This window comes from Venustampulla echinocandica, assembly GCF_003357145.1.
Source record: "Venustampulla echinocandica strain BP 5553 chromosome Unknown scaffold_10, whole genome shotgun sequence".
Lineage (NCBI taxonomy): Eukaryota > Fungi > Ascomycota > Leotiomycetes > Helotiales > Pleuroascaceae > Venustampulla > Venustampulla echinocandica.
In genome coordinates, this window is record NW_022474215.1 from 1,042,424 (window position 1) to 1,057,895 (window position 15,472).

General features: G+C 49.3%; 7 protein-coding genes across 7 annotated transcripts; 5 read left to right on the forward strand and 2 right to left on the reverse strand.

Moving 5' to 3' along the window:
• Positions 1 to 715: 715 nt before the first annotated feature.
• BP5553_09500 (Uncharacterized protein) lies at positions 716 to 2,374 on the forward strand (the record flags this gene model as incomplete). The annotated part of the gene is made up of 1 exon (XM_032018123.1): positions 716 to 2,374. One exon carries the CDS (start codon positions 716 to 718, stop codon positions 2,372 to 2,374), a length of 1,659 nt encoding a protein of 552 aa, XP_031866030.1.
• A 1,345-nt stretch (positions 2,375 to 3,719) lies between these two features.
• BP5553_09501 (uncharacterized protein) lies at positions 3,720 to 4,674 on the forward strand (the record flags this gene model as incomplete). Its single annotated transcript, XM_032018124.1, has 2 exons — positions 3,720 to 3,849; positions 3,914 to 4,674. The coding sequence occupies 2 exons, from the start codon at positions 3,720 to 3,722 to the stop codon at positions 4,672 to 4,674; spliced, it is 891 nt and encodes a 296-aa protein (XP_031866031.1).
• A 338-nt stretch (positions 4,675 to 5,012) lies between these two features.
• BP5553_09502 (Kinase-like protein) lies at positions 5,013 to 6,544 on the reverse strand (the record flags this gene model as incomplete). Its single annotated transcript, XM_032018125.1, has 2 exons — positions 5,013 to 5,859; positions 5,934 to 6,544. The coding sequence occupies 2 exons, from the start codon at positions 6,542 to 6,544 to the stop codon at positions 5,013 to 5,015; spliced, it is 1,458 nt and encodes a 485-aa protein (XP_031866032.1).
• Positions 6,545 to 6,658: 114 nt separating this feature from the next.
• BP5553_09503 (uncharacterized protein) lies at positions 6,659 to 8,348 on the forward strand (the record flags this gene model as incomplete). Its single annotated transcript, XM_032018126.1, has 3 exons — positions 6,659 to 6,811; positions 6,864 to 7,130; positions 7,191 to 8,348. The coding sequence occupies 3 exons, from the start codon at positions 6,659 to 6,661 to the stop codon at positions 8,346 to 8,348; spliced, it is 1,578 nt and encodes a 525-aa protein (XP_031866033.1).
• An 888-nt stretch (positions 8,349 to 9,236) lies between these two features.
• On the reverse strand, positions 9,237 to 10,895 carry BP5553_09504 (uncharacterized protein; the record flags this gene model as incomplete). Its single annotated transcript, XM_032018127.1, has 2 exons — positions 9,237 to 9,691; positions 9,746 to 10,895. 2 exons carry the CDS (start codon positions 10,893 to 10,895, stop codon positions 9,237 to 9,239), a joined length of 1,605 nt encoding a protein of 534 aa, XP_031866034.1.
• A 750-nt stretch (positions 10,896 to 11,645) lies between these two features.
• On the forward strand, positions 11,646 to 13,517 carry BP5553_09505 (Uncharacterized protein; the record flags this gene model as incomplete). Its single annotated transcript, XM_032018128.1, has 2 exons — positions 11,646 to 13,402; positions 13,463 to 13,517. The coding sequence occupies 2 exons, from the start codon at positions 11,646 to 11,648 to the stop codon at positions 13,515 to 13,517; spliced, it is 1,812 nt and encodes a 603-aa protein (XP_031866035.1).
• An 817-nt stretch (positions 13,518 to 14,334) lies between these two features.
• BP5553_09506 (uncharacterized protein) lies at positions 14,335 to 15,219 on the forward strand (the record flags this gene model as incomplete). The annotated part of the gene is made up of 1 exon (XM_032018129.1): positions 14,335 to 15,219. One exon carries the CDS (start codon positions 14,335 to 14,337, stop codon positions 15,217 to 15,219), a length of 885 nt encoding a protein of 294 aa, XP_031866036.1.
• Positions 15,220 to 15,472: the final 253 nt, after the last annotated feature.

The window sequence follows — 15,472 nt, forward strand, 5'->3', positions numbered from 1 at the left end:
ACCCCCAATTTGTATTGCTGTTTTATGCTACCTGGATCTGGCCTTCTACCGCTAGTTGTAGACTACTAGATTAATAAGGCTGCCGATTTTCTAATGGGTATTGTGCAAGTCGGTGAAGTGGCGAAGACACTTGTTTGGCTTGGTACCCGAAATGATGCCTTTCGTAATGCCTATCGTTTCAGATGCAAAACTGGCAGTTCGCCTTCTCGAGGTTCCAAGTATAGGTTGTATATCTGCACTACTGCTAGTGACAGTATTGCACGGAGGTAAAATAACCATTTCTCTTAGTATTACTGTACGTCCGTATCGCTCACGAAACAAGGTTTATACTTCCACTAGCCACCTGGTGGATCAATTAAGCACTGGGTAAGGGGCGAACCCCTGATCATGCTTATGCCCAGGTACTCGTATCTACAGCCTCAGGCACCGAAGCAGGGCAATCCGATGGGAAGTCTTATCGAGAGATGACGAATTCCAATCCGCAGCCAGCGAGCAATGGAACAAGCGTCGCTTCATCCCCACCGCATCTTCAACTTGCGGCACCTCGCATTGCTTCCTCGGCACAGTACATTCGTACTCCTGTGCTACGTACCTGATCTGTCCATCCAGCTTCAACAAACACTGCAATACTTAATCGGAGTATTATACAATACACCACACCACAACACAATACAATGTGATCACGGCCCACTGATTCGGCTCTGGTCAACCTCCAATGCTGCCTTCCAACCCAGACAAATGTGATGATGATGCCTGCGTGGCGCCAGGATATCGCAGTCGCGCCCTACCGTCCTCTTCCCTTTCGACAATCGCTTTCTCGTCCATCCCACTGGTCGTAACGTTCTTCGTCGTCAGTCTCCTGGTCCTCCATAAGCTGTTTCCTCTAGTCTCCGGCTCCTCGCAACCCAAGGATGAAGACGGCCACTATCTGCCGAGCGACGCGCCCCCAAGCTTGCGCCAGAAGCACACAGAACACAGTGCGAGAATAGGGAGGCGCCGCATCGTCGCTATTGCCTTCTCAGCGACAATATCACTCGCTGCTGTTCTTGCGGAGTTGATCCTCTGCGAAATCTCGAATACCTTGAATCCCACTGTACGAGCGTTCGCCCTCAAAGCAGTTATACCAACACTTCTGTTCTTATTAGTCGTCTTAATACCGTTCCTCGAGTTACAATCCATAGTGTCTGGTTTTGGTTGGAGCTTTCAGCGAGCTGAGAATGAGAAGATACCGAGAACTCCATGGCTCCTACAAATAATAGGCTTCACAACATGGATTGCGGCGTTCTGGTGGCTGGGGAAAGGAGTACCGGGGACATATATACACACTATGGCGTCTCAATCAGGTAAAGGCTTGGGCGAAGCATGCCTTGAAAGAGTTGGCATTATTGGAATTTCTTTGATGGCTCTCCTATCTGGCTTTGCGGCAGTGTCCAACCCCTGGCAGACATTTTGGGCAAAACCCAAACGGGTGACCGAAGCAGATGTGGCTCGGAAGCAAGCCGGCCTCGATGCCACGAATGATATGCTTGCCGCCAAACGCAGCCGACTCCGTGCCCTGCAACGCAAAATTAAGGAAGCTCCTTCAGAAGGCTTTATGTCGAAGATGATTGGAAGCATCCGCGGTACGCCAGATACACAAGAGCTGAAAGCTCTACAGCTTGAAATATCAGGCCTCAGCTCCATGGCACTGAGCCTCTCGGCCTCTCTCGCCCTACTACAAAATCAGTTTGCATCCAACCAACGGGCATCCTCTCCCATAGGAAGGCTCCTCCTAACGCCAACCTCATACGCATTTTCCCTATACTGCGTTTACCGGATATTCACAACCTCGCTCTCAACCCTCCGTCGTGTCCTCGTCTACTCTCCCGACCCTTCGACCTTCACTTCATCCACTACAGACCCAATTAACCGCATTCTCTCATTACTCGCCAAGCATGTGGACCCAACACTCGACCAGCTTGCTTGGTCGCGCCAGATATCCTTCCTCCTCTCCGGTATCATTCTCATCGCTTCCTTCAACAGCGTGCTACAGACATTCCACATGCTTACCAAACTTTCGCCCTCCCTTCTCTACCAAGCCCAAGCCAATTTTGCCCTTATCATCGCGCAGATCTGCGCTACCTACGTAATTTCTAGTGCTTTGCTGTTGAGAAGTAATCTGCCCACGGAGATGAAGAGTGTGGTAAGCGAGGCACTCGGGAGTCCATTAGAGCCTGGGTTTGTGGAGCGGTGGTTTGATGGTTGGTTTTTGGTTGCGAGTTTTGGCACTGCGGCCGGTATTTGGGTTGGGAGGCAACTTGGTGGATTTGGCAGAGATTGGGATGATTGGGATGAGTTTGAGGGGGATGTCGAGCTGGGTCAAAAGAGGAGTTGACTGATATGGGTGTATTTTGGCGATCTAAGGCCGTGCTATTACCTGTACTATTTTTCTGGGTAAGGGGAGTCGGGCGAACAAATCTCGCAGGCCAGTGACAATCTATCGTATCTAGAGATACAGAGGTGTTTAGGTATGAGAGATTTAAGAATCATACACATAGATAGAAATGCATATTCTCAATTATACAAGTTTGAAGCTCCTACCCGTGGTCTAAATTCATGGCTTGGTGATCATTCTGTATGAGAAGGGGCTGGGTGGTGGCATCTTGATAGCTACGTGCCGATTCTTCGAAGCGCGGTTTCAATCAACTCTAAACGAGCCCAAACGACAGGTACTCGGCTAGAGAATACATATTGTTCATGGAGTCAATCTATCAACACTAATTTTCTTACATCTACGTCAGGCTTTGGCGGCTGGGGAGGGAATGAACGCAATTGCTTCCTGACGCAATTTGGGATATCGATACCCAGTAGTCAGGAGCATGTTCTGTAGAAATGAGGAAATGTATGCATAGAACAAGATAAGAATAACAAGATACTTTGGCCTCGATGTGTTTTTTGTTGTTTTCGGGCGGAGACTTGACGGTAGCCGTGGCGATCTAAAAATAGAACGCTGCCATTCCGGGAGTTCTGTTGTAGACCACGCACCAGGACGAATGAAAAGACTAGATACTTCGTACTTTGCACGCTATTATTATTTATTTTGAATACCGGTATTAGTATCGTACGCACCCTGCTAGTACTCGTCGTTCTCATGTCGTGTGGAGTTTCCGAGTGCCCATGCTGGTGCTTGGTGGTGCTTCCTTGTGCTTCCTTGTGTTTTGCTTGTGCCATCAACAACAATACGAGCGATCACCGATCACCAATGCCACCCCCTGCACCGTGGCCCATGCACCGCCTCTAGAAGCAGCCAATTTTCCCTCTCCTCTCCTCGACTCTCCTGCTTCTCTTCGCTCTGCACCGTCGTCATCTTGGCCTTTCTTCGCTACTATCGCCTTTTCTCATTCCCTCGTTTGTAATACCCCAGAGGGCCTCACTCGTTCGGCCGTTTGTGCATATTATTAAGGAGACGGAGAAGGAGAAGGACAAGGAGAGCAGCAGCAGCATTCCGCTCGGGTGAGTGGGCCCCCTTCTCGGGCAACGCAACATATGGGGAGTCGTGTCTAATTCGAACGGAGGCTCCAGATTCTCGATATCACAACTCCAGAAGTCTTACTTCTCGACGCGATAATTTATTCGCTGAGTCTGCAATACCATTCGACGTTTTCAAAGACTGATACACGGAGGTTTGGAGGGGTTTAAGCGATTTCAAGGGGGTCAACAAGCACGAAACTATATCCACCATGAGGGCCTCGGGAAGGTTACAGTTGTATTCGATAATTCTCCTTTTCCTCGCCACATTTACCGCGGCATGGCCATGGCCCCGATGGTTACCAGACTTGGATACGTTGGTAGTCAGAGCAGACCCGTCAGGTACGCACAATACGGCAGATCCAGCTCATCATCCAAGGGATACTATACTGACTGACACTCCCAGATTCTCCCTCGCCACCTGCACCAACAGAAACTGGCAACTCATCTCCAAAATCCACGGGCGACAACAAATCTCAATCCGGCAGTAGTTTACCATCTAAGTCGGGAAGTGTCTCGCCGTCCCGCACCGGCTCCAAGACTGGTTCCATAACCGCCGCGCCTACGAAGGGCGACTCGGACACTTCCGATGGCAATAGCTCTTCTACCACATACCGTACACAGTATGACCCCCAAATCCGTCCAGGCGGCGTCTCGCTCTTAGAACCGGCCATCACGGCAGGACCTCAATTTTACAAAGTCGATGATTGGGTCACATTCGCATGGAACTACACCTCCCTACTGGGGACGCCCAAAGCGGTGAATGTCATGGCAACATGTACTACGAACTCCCAACTTTATACCATAGCCTCAAATCAAACCGTCTCAAATGCTACGAACACCGTCTACTGGGACACGGGGGCATACCAAACGACTGCTATTGCATCGCCGCTAATCGTTGGTATTTATACGCTGATTATTTACGATGCAGACACCGAAATGACAGCACCCCCGGAACCCGGTTATCTTGCTCCCTATAATCAGTATACCTTTGGCATGTACACCAAGCAGCCGTATAGTGAACCGACACCCGGATACAGGTGCGCGACCTGTAGTGGGGCGCTGAGCGACACGGAGAGGAGGGCATTGGGCATGGTCCTCGGAATGGGAGTGCTCACTGTGTTTAGCTTTACGTGGTTCGTTACTGGACTACAGGTTATTTGGTAGAAGTCGCAGTTATGAACGAGCAGATTGATGATGCTTTACAGGCCGCGAGGAAATATGGAAGTTTGGATTGGTGTAATTTGATACGAATTATTTAATTCAGAGGGACATCCTCTGGGACACACTCCTTACTGTGGGATCGGTTGGACAGCTGGTGTTTTGGATTTTGCGGATGGGTTTCTTGCATAGATAGCGGCAACATGCAATTTATACGTATGGATAAATAATGAAATGAGAGATTAATCAAATCTTCCGATATACTCACTTGTCCGTGCAATAGGCTCTAATTCTCTTTTCGAGCAAGAGACTTCTAAAGTTACCTACAATGTCAGAGCTCAAACTCAGATCAACTTCAAAGCAAATCCGCCACCTTTCTCCTCCTCTTCCCTCCCACCAAAAATACCTCTAAAATCCACCTCCCCAATCTCTCTCGCCTTGCCTCTGCCAGGTGCATTGGGCGTGCCCCTCCTTCTCCTCTTCTCTAGCCCCGCCTTACTTGGAAACGTTGGGAACATCTCTCTATTCTTCGGCTTAGGATCCTCCTTAAAGAATGGATGATCCAGCATCTCTTTTGTACTAGGTCTCTTCTCGGGATTCAGACTCAACAAACCAACCAGCAACCTACTCCCTTCCGAAGTAAGGAATGGGAATTTCGCGCGAAGCACAGAGCCCTGCGCGACGGGGTTCTTGGGAAGTCGTAGGGAGCGTGCATTTGGAAGACGCCTAAAACTAGGCCAACTTGTTTCTGTAGGGATTCCGCAGAGTTCGAAGATTTTGGATAGTTCATCCACTTCGTTCTTCCCTTGTAATAGTGGCTCTTTGGTCAGCAACTCACCGAATATGCACCCGATACTCCACATATCTATTGCGGTTCCGTAGCGTTCGGCGCCCAGGAGGAGTTCAGGAGCGCGGTACCAGAGTGTTACTACTAATTGAGTCATCTTTGGTGGCGGGTCGCCAAAGTAGCGGGCCATGCCAAAATCTGCGATTTTAAGGACGCCGCGGTTGTTAAGGAGGAGGTTGGAAGTTTTGAGATCGCGGTGAAGGATCCAGCTATCGTGGAGGTACGCAACGCCGGAGGTTAGCTGAAGAAGGAGGGTTTTGACTTCCGAGGTTAGGAAGGGCTCGCTCATATCTTCGAGGAGGGTTTTCAGGTCGTGTTCGAGGAAGTCAAGGACGAGGAAGATGCTATCATCCATATGTCAGCGTCTGCATTTATATATGGATAATCCATCCACCAGGAAAAGAGACGGGATACGTACCTTTCAATCCTACTCGCGTCTTCATTCACAACCACTTCCCTCAGAGCTACAATATTCGGATGATCACAGTCCATTAAGGTCTGTATCTCTCGCAGTCCAGTAACAGGTATTCCATCCTGTGCATTCTCCATCTTCAGTCTCTTCAACGCAACTACCTTCCCCGTAGCTGTATCTTTTGCCCGTGAGACCCATCCATAAGCACCCTCCTCGATATCATTCAGCTTTTCGTAGTCCTCCACACTCCTGCACTTCTTCCATCCTGGCGCTGGGAACCGTAATAGCTTCGCAGGCGGTAGCTCTTCCCGCGCAACCGCTTCACGTTCTGGAGATAATTTCCGCCGTTTCGCTGGCCTCGAGGAAAGCTCTCTCTGGTGCGGTTGTGCCTCTGCCTCTTCCGCTGCTTGTTCCTGTTGCTGCTTGGCAAGCTGGGCAGCTTCCTCCGCCTTGCGCTGTTTCTCAGCCTTTAGACGCTTCCTTTCTTCTTTCTCCCGTTTGCGTTGCGCATCTAAAGCTGCATCTTCTTCGTCGTCCGCCCATCGGGACTTCGGTTTGGTTGACATCGTAGTTGTTGTTCGGATGCTAGGTATTTGTGGTGGAACGAGGTCCGTCATGGTCAAGAAATAAATTTTGGAGCTCGACCACCACATCTCGCAGGCTTCACAACATTCAGGTACAAATTCTACCTACAACAGGAAATGCCCCAGTAGCATCATAAATCGGCCAATATGAGGTCTATAATATCATATCAGGGACGCAATGCTTTGCGCAATGCGTCGCGCTGGAAATGTAGAGCTCCTTGCGCTGCGATAAGATGGTCCTCGTCTGAAGATAGACAATGGTCAACGCCCCTAGCAAAACAGCTTTCAGAAGCTATTACAGTACGTCTCCGGGCTCTAATAGCTTATATATCTTAACTGATGTTATGTGCAGGCGACTGGACCCACCCCGCTGGCATCATTCATGCGGATGTGCCTCACATCTGATGTAGGCGGTTATTATACCTCGAAGCAAGACGGCCGAGACCAATTCGGCCAGAAGGGGGATTTCATTACCTCGCCTGAAATATCACAAGTCTTTGGAGAGCTCATTGGTATCTGGTTTGTGGCGGAATGGATGGCACAGGGACGGAAAAGCAAGGGCGTGGAGCTCGTCGAGATAGGTCCTGGAAGAGGGACGCTGATGGATGATATGCTGCGGGTATGCTTGAGTTCAAGGCCTAATTTTCTACGTGATTGCTTGCTGACAGTATATATATAGACAATACGGAACTTCAAACCAATGGCATCAAGTATTGAAGCCGTATACTTGGTAGAAGCAAGCCCAGCACTTAGAGAAGCCCAAAAACAGCTACTTTGCGGCGATGCCCCCATTACAGAAACCTCCATTGGCCATCAGAGTATAAGCAAGTATGCCAATATCCCTATCATATGGACAGAAAATATACGTTTCGTCCCCTCAGGTAAATTCCTCTACGGTACCTCTCGCCATCATCTAACTCGAGACTTAGACCAAGACAAAACTCCTTTCATCGTCGCTCACGAGTTCTTCGACGCCCTCCCGATACACGCCTTCCAATCCATCCCGCCACCTCCTCTTAATTCGGAATCCACCATTCAGACACCAACGGGATCACACCCTCTCTCTCCCTCAGCAGCCAAAAAGGAAGCCCAAAAAGGACCTCAATGGCGCGAAATGGTCGTCTCGCCCGCCCCGCCGCCCCCCACTGTAGGAACTTCCTCCTCTGATTCAGCCCCTGAATTCCAACTTACCCTTTCCTCCGCCCCAACACCGCACAGTCTCTATCTCCCAGCCATATCTCCCCGCTACCGTGCGATACTATCGCAAGCCCCAGGCTCCGTCATTGAAATATCGCCCGAATCTCTCGCCTACGCTTCCACGATCGCCACCCTCATCGGGGGCTCTTCCTCCTCCACCACTCCCAGCTCAACATTTACCTCAGCAAAACGCACACCCTCTGGCGCGGCCTTAATCCTTGACTACGGGCCCAGCTCTACCATCCCCATCAACTCCCTCCGCGGCATCCACAAGCACAAACATGTAAGCCCCTTCAGCATGCCAGGACTCGTAGATCTCAGCGTAGACGTGGATTTCACAGCCCTAGCTGAAGCAGCTGTTAATGCTAGTGAGGGTGTGGAGGTTCACGGGCCAGTAGAGCAGGGTGCTTTTCTTCAAGCAATGGGCATCAAGGAACGGGCTGAGATGTTGCTCGGGAAGATAAAGGGGGATACGGATGCGGATGAGAATAGGAAGAGGATAGATACCGCATGGAAGAGATTAATTGATCGCGGTGGGAGTGGAATGGGGAAGGTGTATAAAGCTATGGCTATTGTTCCCGAGAGTGGAGGGACGAGGAAACCTGTTGGATTTGGTGGGGATGTGGATTCTAGTGCTTGAAATGAGCGTAGAGCTAAATTTATTAGAGATGTATAACACAATTAAGTTGTATAACCCAAAACACAAAGATATGCAAATTGGAATTCTTTGTAAAGTGGTGAGAGAAGATGCGAATATAGTACTTGATACTCGGGTTACATCAAGTAACCCTTTCATTACGGAACGGGTCTAGCTATATATAAGTATCAAAAACGACAAGTTAAAATGGAGAGGCCTAACGATACGCTTACCTTTGCTAAGATATCTGCCCCACGAAAACCCCAAATCCTAAGAGATACTATCGCTACCTAGTAAAGCCTCAAGCGTACTTGGAAGCTACTCAGAATGAATTCGAAAATACAAACACCAGTTAATCGACAACCAACATTAGTAGTGGGGAATAGTAGTAGGGCACTTTACGCCTACCACTAGCAGGTATGATTGGTGTCCAAGTCAAATGTACAAGTTTATAGGGTACTCCGGATTTAACTTCGTGTCATTGTCAGCTCAGCAATAATATATCCATTCAGTATAAAATGGAACGATGTATTTGAAGTGCTCGTTCTGACTATTTAGAATTGAGCAGGGGTGTTTAATATCTAAGCATGCTTTTTCTGCCTTCCGTAACACCTAACACCCTAATAAATATTTTGAAACGAACTGTCTCAAAACTCCATCAAGTCATGATAGTTATGTTATCAACAAATGCCTGGCATATGGACAGTGCCATCCTTCTAGGTATCCTGGGATCTCTTCCCTTCGATACAGTCCAGCAATACTCGGGGTTTATGAGAATATTCGGCTCCCTTATCCTACAGCTCTCAGGCTCTTCACCAGTTCAGCTTTTTTTAAGTCCCAATGCATAAAAATATAACAATACATAAAATAGTATCACCCGATTTGCCATTTTTATTCATCAAAGACACAGCCGGCAATGATTCTATCCAGCGAACGACGCAAAGTTTTATTTACCGGAATTTTTGCAAGATTGAGAGCTTTTCTGACCATTCCTATCGAACAGTCTTGTCCCAGGGGACAATCACATAGGCTAGTAGCAACGGACTCCATCTGATATTTGGCGTTGATAATAGCGGCTTGCACTAGGTTACGCTCTTCCCCGGCTTCAAATGAAGCGGTCACTTTAGCCATAGAGTTATCAATCATATTCCGCAGATTCAGGAGAACATGGTAAGCTTTGATAGCAGGTGGATCGTTCGGATCAAAGGGCTCATCGGAAGAGCTCTCGGAGCGCTTTTGAGCACGAATTATCTCATTCGCGAGGGGGGACATCAAGGGAAACGGTATAGTTCGAGAGGAGATATGTTCGCTTTGAGCTTGCGCCGCAGGTACATAATAATGTGGCCCTTAGCCCAGAAATGTAAATATTCTGGGGATCAAGTCCATCGATTATGACTTACCCAAATCTTCCTGCAGCGCGCCGCTCGCCATGGCCTCTGATCCACTTGATGTTCCAGTGGCCCCTAAATTAAGGTCCCCCTCAAGTAGTTTTGAGTCTCCATTCCGGACGGCATGGCTCTGTCGGATTCGCCTCGCACCAGACTCTGGTTCTCGTCGACGTTTCCATGCCATAACTGCATCTTGGCCGTAAGGTAACCATTTAACATCTGTTAGGATGGCTTCATTCTGGTTGCTCACAGATCTAAGCGGGGTAACGACTACCCCTCCATTGCCTAAATATGTCGGCGCAATTGTGATAATGAGGGCATCGATAAAGACCTGATTGGTGGCCCTCAGAAGGTCGTTAATAACTGTGGCTCCCCCTTCGATCATGACGCTACGAATTCCACTTTCGCCCAAGGTTCTCAAAATCGCAGCCCAATCAACACCCTCTCCGGGACTCTTATAATCTCCAGCGACTAAGCATTGCCCGCCGATAGCTTCTATCCTCCGCATCCGCACCTGGTCTTCGAGCTGTTCCTCGGGGGTCTGAGGGATGAGAAACTCTTCGTTCCGGGATATAACCCACCATGGCGCCCTTCCTTGGCCGCTTACTGCTCGCTCAAACAAATTCGTAGAAAGATCGTCTCTCCACCTCTTGCTTGGATCTAAGATAATCGGCCTCGGCTGCTGTGCCAGGCCGACAACTTGTTGTCCATCATAGCTGAACCTCGTGTTGAGGCCAGGATTATCTGCCCTCGCGGTGCCAACGCCTATCAGGATGGCATCATGTCGAGCTCGTAGGTAGTGTGTCATAGCCTTTGTCTCATCTCCGGATAGTGTGGTTCGCACACCCGGATGCAGAGATATCTGGCTGTCGAGTGACTGCGCGTAGGTGAGCGTAACGTGAGGGAGGAGTTCTCGTAAAGGAAGCTCCCTGCGCTCTTGGATTAGGCCTTCTGGCAACGACCCCTCCATAAGGAACGATGTACGCTCTTCCGGCAAGTAAGGATCAAGCTCTGCTCGTCGAGCTTCGGAGAGGGTCAGCGGCACCGGGAGAGGCGGAGGTGGCATGGGCGAGGCCAGCTGTGATTCAAAGCGAGATACCTGCCCAGGCGGAAAGTGGACGCCCCAGTGGTCCTGGAAATGTCGACGTCCGTCGTCGGCCATGTTTGAGAGTGAGAACGTGAATGGGAATGAGGTGAGTGACCGGGATAGCTGCAGTCCCAATTCGATACTATGTGGATGATGCGCCGTATGGGGAGTCAACGGCGTTCTTAGGGTAGTAGATTGATCATGAAAACTAGGGCAGATGTAGAGGATAGAAAAGACATGGCGGGAGATTGCAAACTTTGTTGATATATACTCGTATGAGTACGGGCATGAATGGTGGTGCAGTGACGATGGGGCCGAGATGTTTAGATCCTAGGGAAGTTGCGAGCCGAGGGCATTTAAGATATAAATAAGGTGCTTACTAGGTACAGTAAGCACCAGTACGGCCTCTGGGTGCTTGGTCTTTAGAGTGCTCGCCCTATAACGGAAGCTGACTCTCCAGGTGCTCCTTACTGTATGCTGTTTATCGAATCAAAACACCATCTTTACATTATGTGCACCCACATACGTAGTACGATACGTAGTAGGTAGAGTCGCACCCCACCGTTAGGCAGTACTTCTGTAAGTACCACCAGCCACAACACATCAGCCACAGTGGTCGGACCCGGGCCATACTTTTACCAGTAATTCGTCGTTACAGGGGGGCCTCGTACGCCCTAATTCCTTAATTCCTTACTTCTACGCAAGTACCTCCCTGTCTAACGCGCCACGCTCGACAATTCTCAGTGCTTTGGAGGACGTGGACCATGAGGAGTCAATCATAACTTTCTTCAACACGGACTGAATGTGAACGCGACGAGGAGAAGAATGCGATCTCGACAACTTCTGCTGTTGATTGGCCTGCTGACGGTTGCTGGGCTTTCAATATCCTATCTCAGGGGCTCTCGTCTCCCTCATACAGTTCTGCCTCTCCCTGGATCAAGCCCACAAAGCCCAACCCAGCCGCAGTCTCCTGGGCCCGCATCGCAGAAGCCAGAGACCCCTCATATTGGGCCCGGGCACCCAATATGGATGCTTATCAAGGATGCAGAACTGGAATTTGAAAAGAAGCTGACGGGTCAATCGAAGACACTCGATGCTGCCGTGGTAGAGTACCGACGACGTTATGGCATCCCTCCCCCGCCGAATTTCGACAAATGGTACGAGTTTGCGACCAAAAAGGGCATTCAGTTGATCGACGAATACGATTCCATCCATCACTCCTTGTTGCCTTTCTGGGCGCTGAAACCCTCAGCCATAAGAAACCGGGCACAGGAGGCCTTGGGATATGATGCAAATAATTTAATAGGGGCCTTGATAAGGAACGGCAAGATCACCAAGATTGCTGGGGGAGGGGAGTGGCAAATGAACGCTACGGAGGGCATGATGAAGGAGTTTATAAAGTACCTACCCGACATGGACCTTGCATTCAATATCCACGACGAACCTCGGGTGGTGGTTCCCCACGACGACCTTGCGAGATTGGTGAAGATAGCGAACGAGGTGACATTGCCCGCCGCGAATGCAGTTTCCACGCCGCGAAATTCGTGGTCATCAAGCCCATCAGATCTCGGTGATGGAACACGCTTTGAGGATATCAAGACAACTCGATTCAACGTTTTCGCACATCAGCCTACCTGGACCAATTCGAGACTATCCTGCCCGCCAGACAGTCCTTCACGCTCTCTCGAAGACGGCCCGAAGGAGGACAATATCCAGAGCTATGCAACTGGAGAGTTGGGGTTTGTCTACAATCAGACTGCCCTCTCTGACATATGTCAGTCGCCATCTCTCAGCCACACTTACGGCTTCTTCGACCGCCCAAATGCCTATAATATAGTCCACGATCTATTCCCCATCTTTTCACAGTCGAAAATATCCTCCTACCAAGATATCATATATCCGTCCCCGTGGTATTGGTACGGAAAAGTAGCGTACGACGAGGCCGAAGACATGGACTGGGCAGAAAAAGAAGGCAAGATTTACTGGCGAGGTTCGACAACAGGTGGCTTTAGCCGGGATGGGGGATGGAGACGGCAGCACCGGCAGCATGTTGTGAAAAAGGTGAACGCTGTCGATCAAGCCAAGATTCTCGTCAATCGCGGCGAGAGCGAAACTAAGGAAGACTGGCAAGTGAAAGAAGTCCCTCGCAGCGACTTTCGCGAACTCTTCGATATTTACTTCTCCCACATCGGGCAATGCGATGACCATGACTGTAACGCCCAAAAGGAATTCTTTGACATAAAGGAAGCAGCTAAGCAGCAAGACGCCTGGAAATACAGATATCTTCTCGACATGGATGGGAACGCTTTCAGTGGCCGATTCTACGCGTTTCTCAAGAGTAAGAGTCTAGTGTATAAGCTGGCCATTTTCAAGGAATGGCATGCGGAGTGGCTCCAGCCGTGGGTGCATTATATCCCACTGAGTCTACGGGGTGATGAGTGGGTCGAGGCGGTTCGGTGGTTTTCGAGTGAGCCGGCGGGGAAGACGGAGGCCAAGCGCCTTGCGCTTCAGGGAAGGGATTGGGCCAATAAGGTATTGAGGAATGAAGACCTAGAGGTTTGGTTTTTTAGATTGTTACTAGAGTACGTTCTCCTGGTTCCCAATTCCAACCCCTGTGTCAGCCGCTAATTAACACTTCACAGATATGGGAGACTAGTCGACGACGACAGAGAGATCATAGGGTATACAGGCTCTTAAACCGAGTTCAATATACCGAGTGATTACTCGCTTGAAAACTAGGATTTTGTTATACCATGAGGACGACCTAGCGTTCTCTAACTTATGATTGTACAGTATGGTTCGGCATGAAAATATGGGAATAAAGGTTGGGATTGACGAATCTATATGTCGCCCGGGCGTGATTTATATTTATTGTACTACGTACACGGTGTATTGTAAGGATGGATAGCGTGGGGATGGCTGGCGAGCATGTTGAGATACTGCTTGTTCGTATATATATGTAATGCCTAATATACCCATAGACTTTGCTCTTTTACCAGGTCTTTTGCTACCCCATCTCTGTAGGTCTATTACTATTACTTATTCAACACATGGTGTAGGACTACCATCGTTTTTACGGAAAATGATATGGGAATGCCTGCCCGTAACGGCACACCGCGCGCATCTAGTACATCATCCCCAACTTCAACTTCTAAAACACTACTTAAACATGCTCCCAATACGTAGTTCCAGAATCTCCTTCATTTAATAGCTACAATTAGATCAACAACGCATTTGTATTTATAGCTATAGTTGTAGCCTCAAGAACGAAGCTATTTATCATCCAGTCCGAGTGATTCATTACTTGAATTCTACTAGCTACGCAATTTGATTAACAGAACTTCTCTGTACCTTAAGTAGGTGCACCCATTTATTCCTCTACCCATTTTGAAATGTGTGGTTGGGAAGAGAGAGCTAGGGCGGCCTAAGGCCAACGCAATGGTAAGTACTATATCCATCTTCATCGTCGTTCTTCCTAGCGCACAAGGAATGGATATCGCCATCATCCCGAACCATGCCCTCACTCCCCTTCCCATCCCCTAAAAAGCTCTGCATCTACACCCTCTCCTTCCTCTCCTTCCTGCTCACCCTCGCCATCACCCTATTCATCATCCCCTGGTACCGCGCCCACAGCTACGAAGTATCCTACTTCACAGAAATCCTACGCCTTGAAGACCTCGACTCCGAATATGCCTCGGTCGACATCCGAGAGATGCTGGACATCGAGCAACCCCCCGCCTACAACACACGCCGCACGCCGCTCATCCAGGATATTCCGCAGCTGCGCAGCTGGGACTGGCAGGAAATGATGCGGTTACACCCTGACGGCACGGCGCCGTATACAGGGCAGGAATTCTGGATCTATGTAGGGGGAACACCGAAGAAATCGCTGTCTTTTCCTTTCAACTGGTGGGATAATCTCAGCTTATTTTCAAGGCCTGCGGGTAGTTGTGTTGATGAGGATTATATCTGTGCTGCGTTTAATAGGGGGTTTGATCGCTTGGTTGAGAGGTACCACACCCATGGCAAAGAGCGGACTTCAGGAGCTAGTCTCGCGTTTGTGGATTGTGATGTTAGTCCATTGTTTTGCGATGAGTGGGCGGTAGACCCTGTTATGTTGGCTCATATTGAGTCGGTAGGGCCTTGCCGGAAGGTTAAAGGGGAGGTTATGCGAGCCGCGTGTACTGTGAAATATCGGTCGGTGAGTTTACCGTTGAAGACGATGCCGTTTTCGAGGAAGGAGATGGTCGGCGGGAAGAAGGGAGTGCCTGTTGAGGTATTCCCTAGTGCCGAGGAGCAGGTGAGGCAGCTGGTTATGTGGGACGGGGTTCCTGCTGCCTTGCAGGCTATGGGTAATGAAGTCTTTGAAGTCGTGGCGGATGCAATCCCTAGGAAGTAGACGTATGATGAGTGGATGTGTGGGTATCCCGGGTTCCAGGTGTCGGTGAGTAGAGTGCTGACGAAACAGATACTGTAATTAAATCAAACATAAACATACGCGTATTGTCTCCGGTAATGGTAGGTAGCCGGTATCTAAGTGCTTTTTCAGTCAACAGCGGATGTAGGATGCTAAGGATGATGTGTCTCCATAAAACGAGCTAAGCGTAAGTAGAAACTCATATAACAAAGATAATACCAAGCCATCTAATATG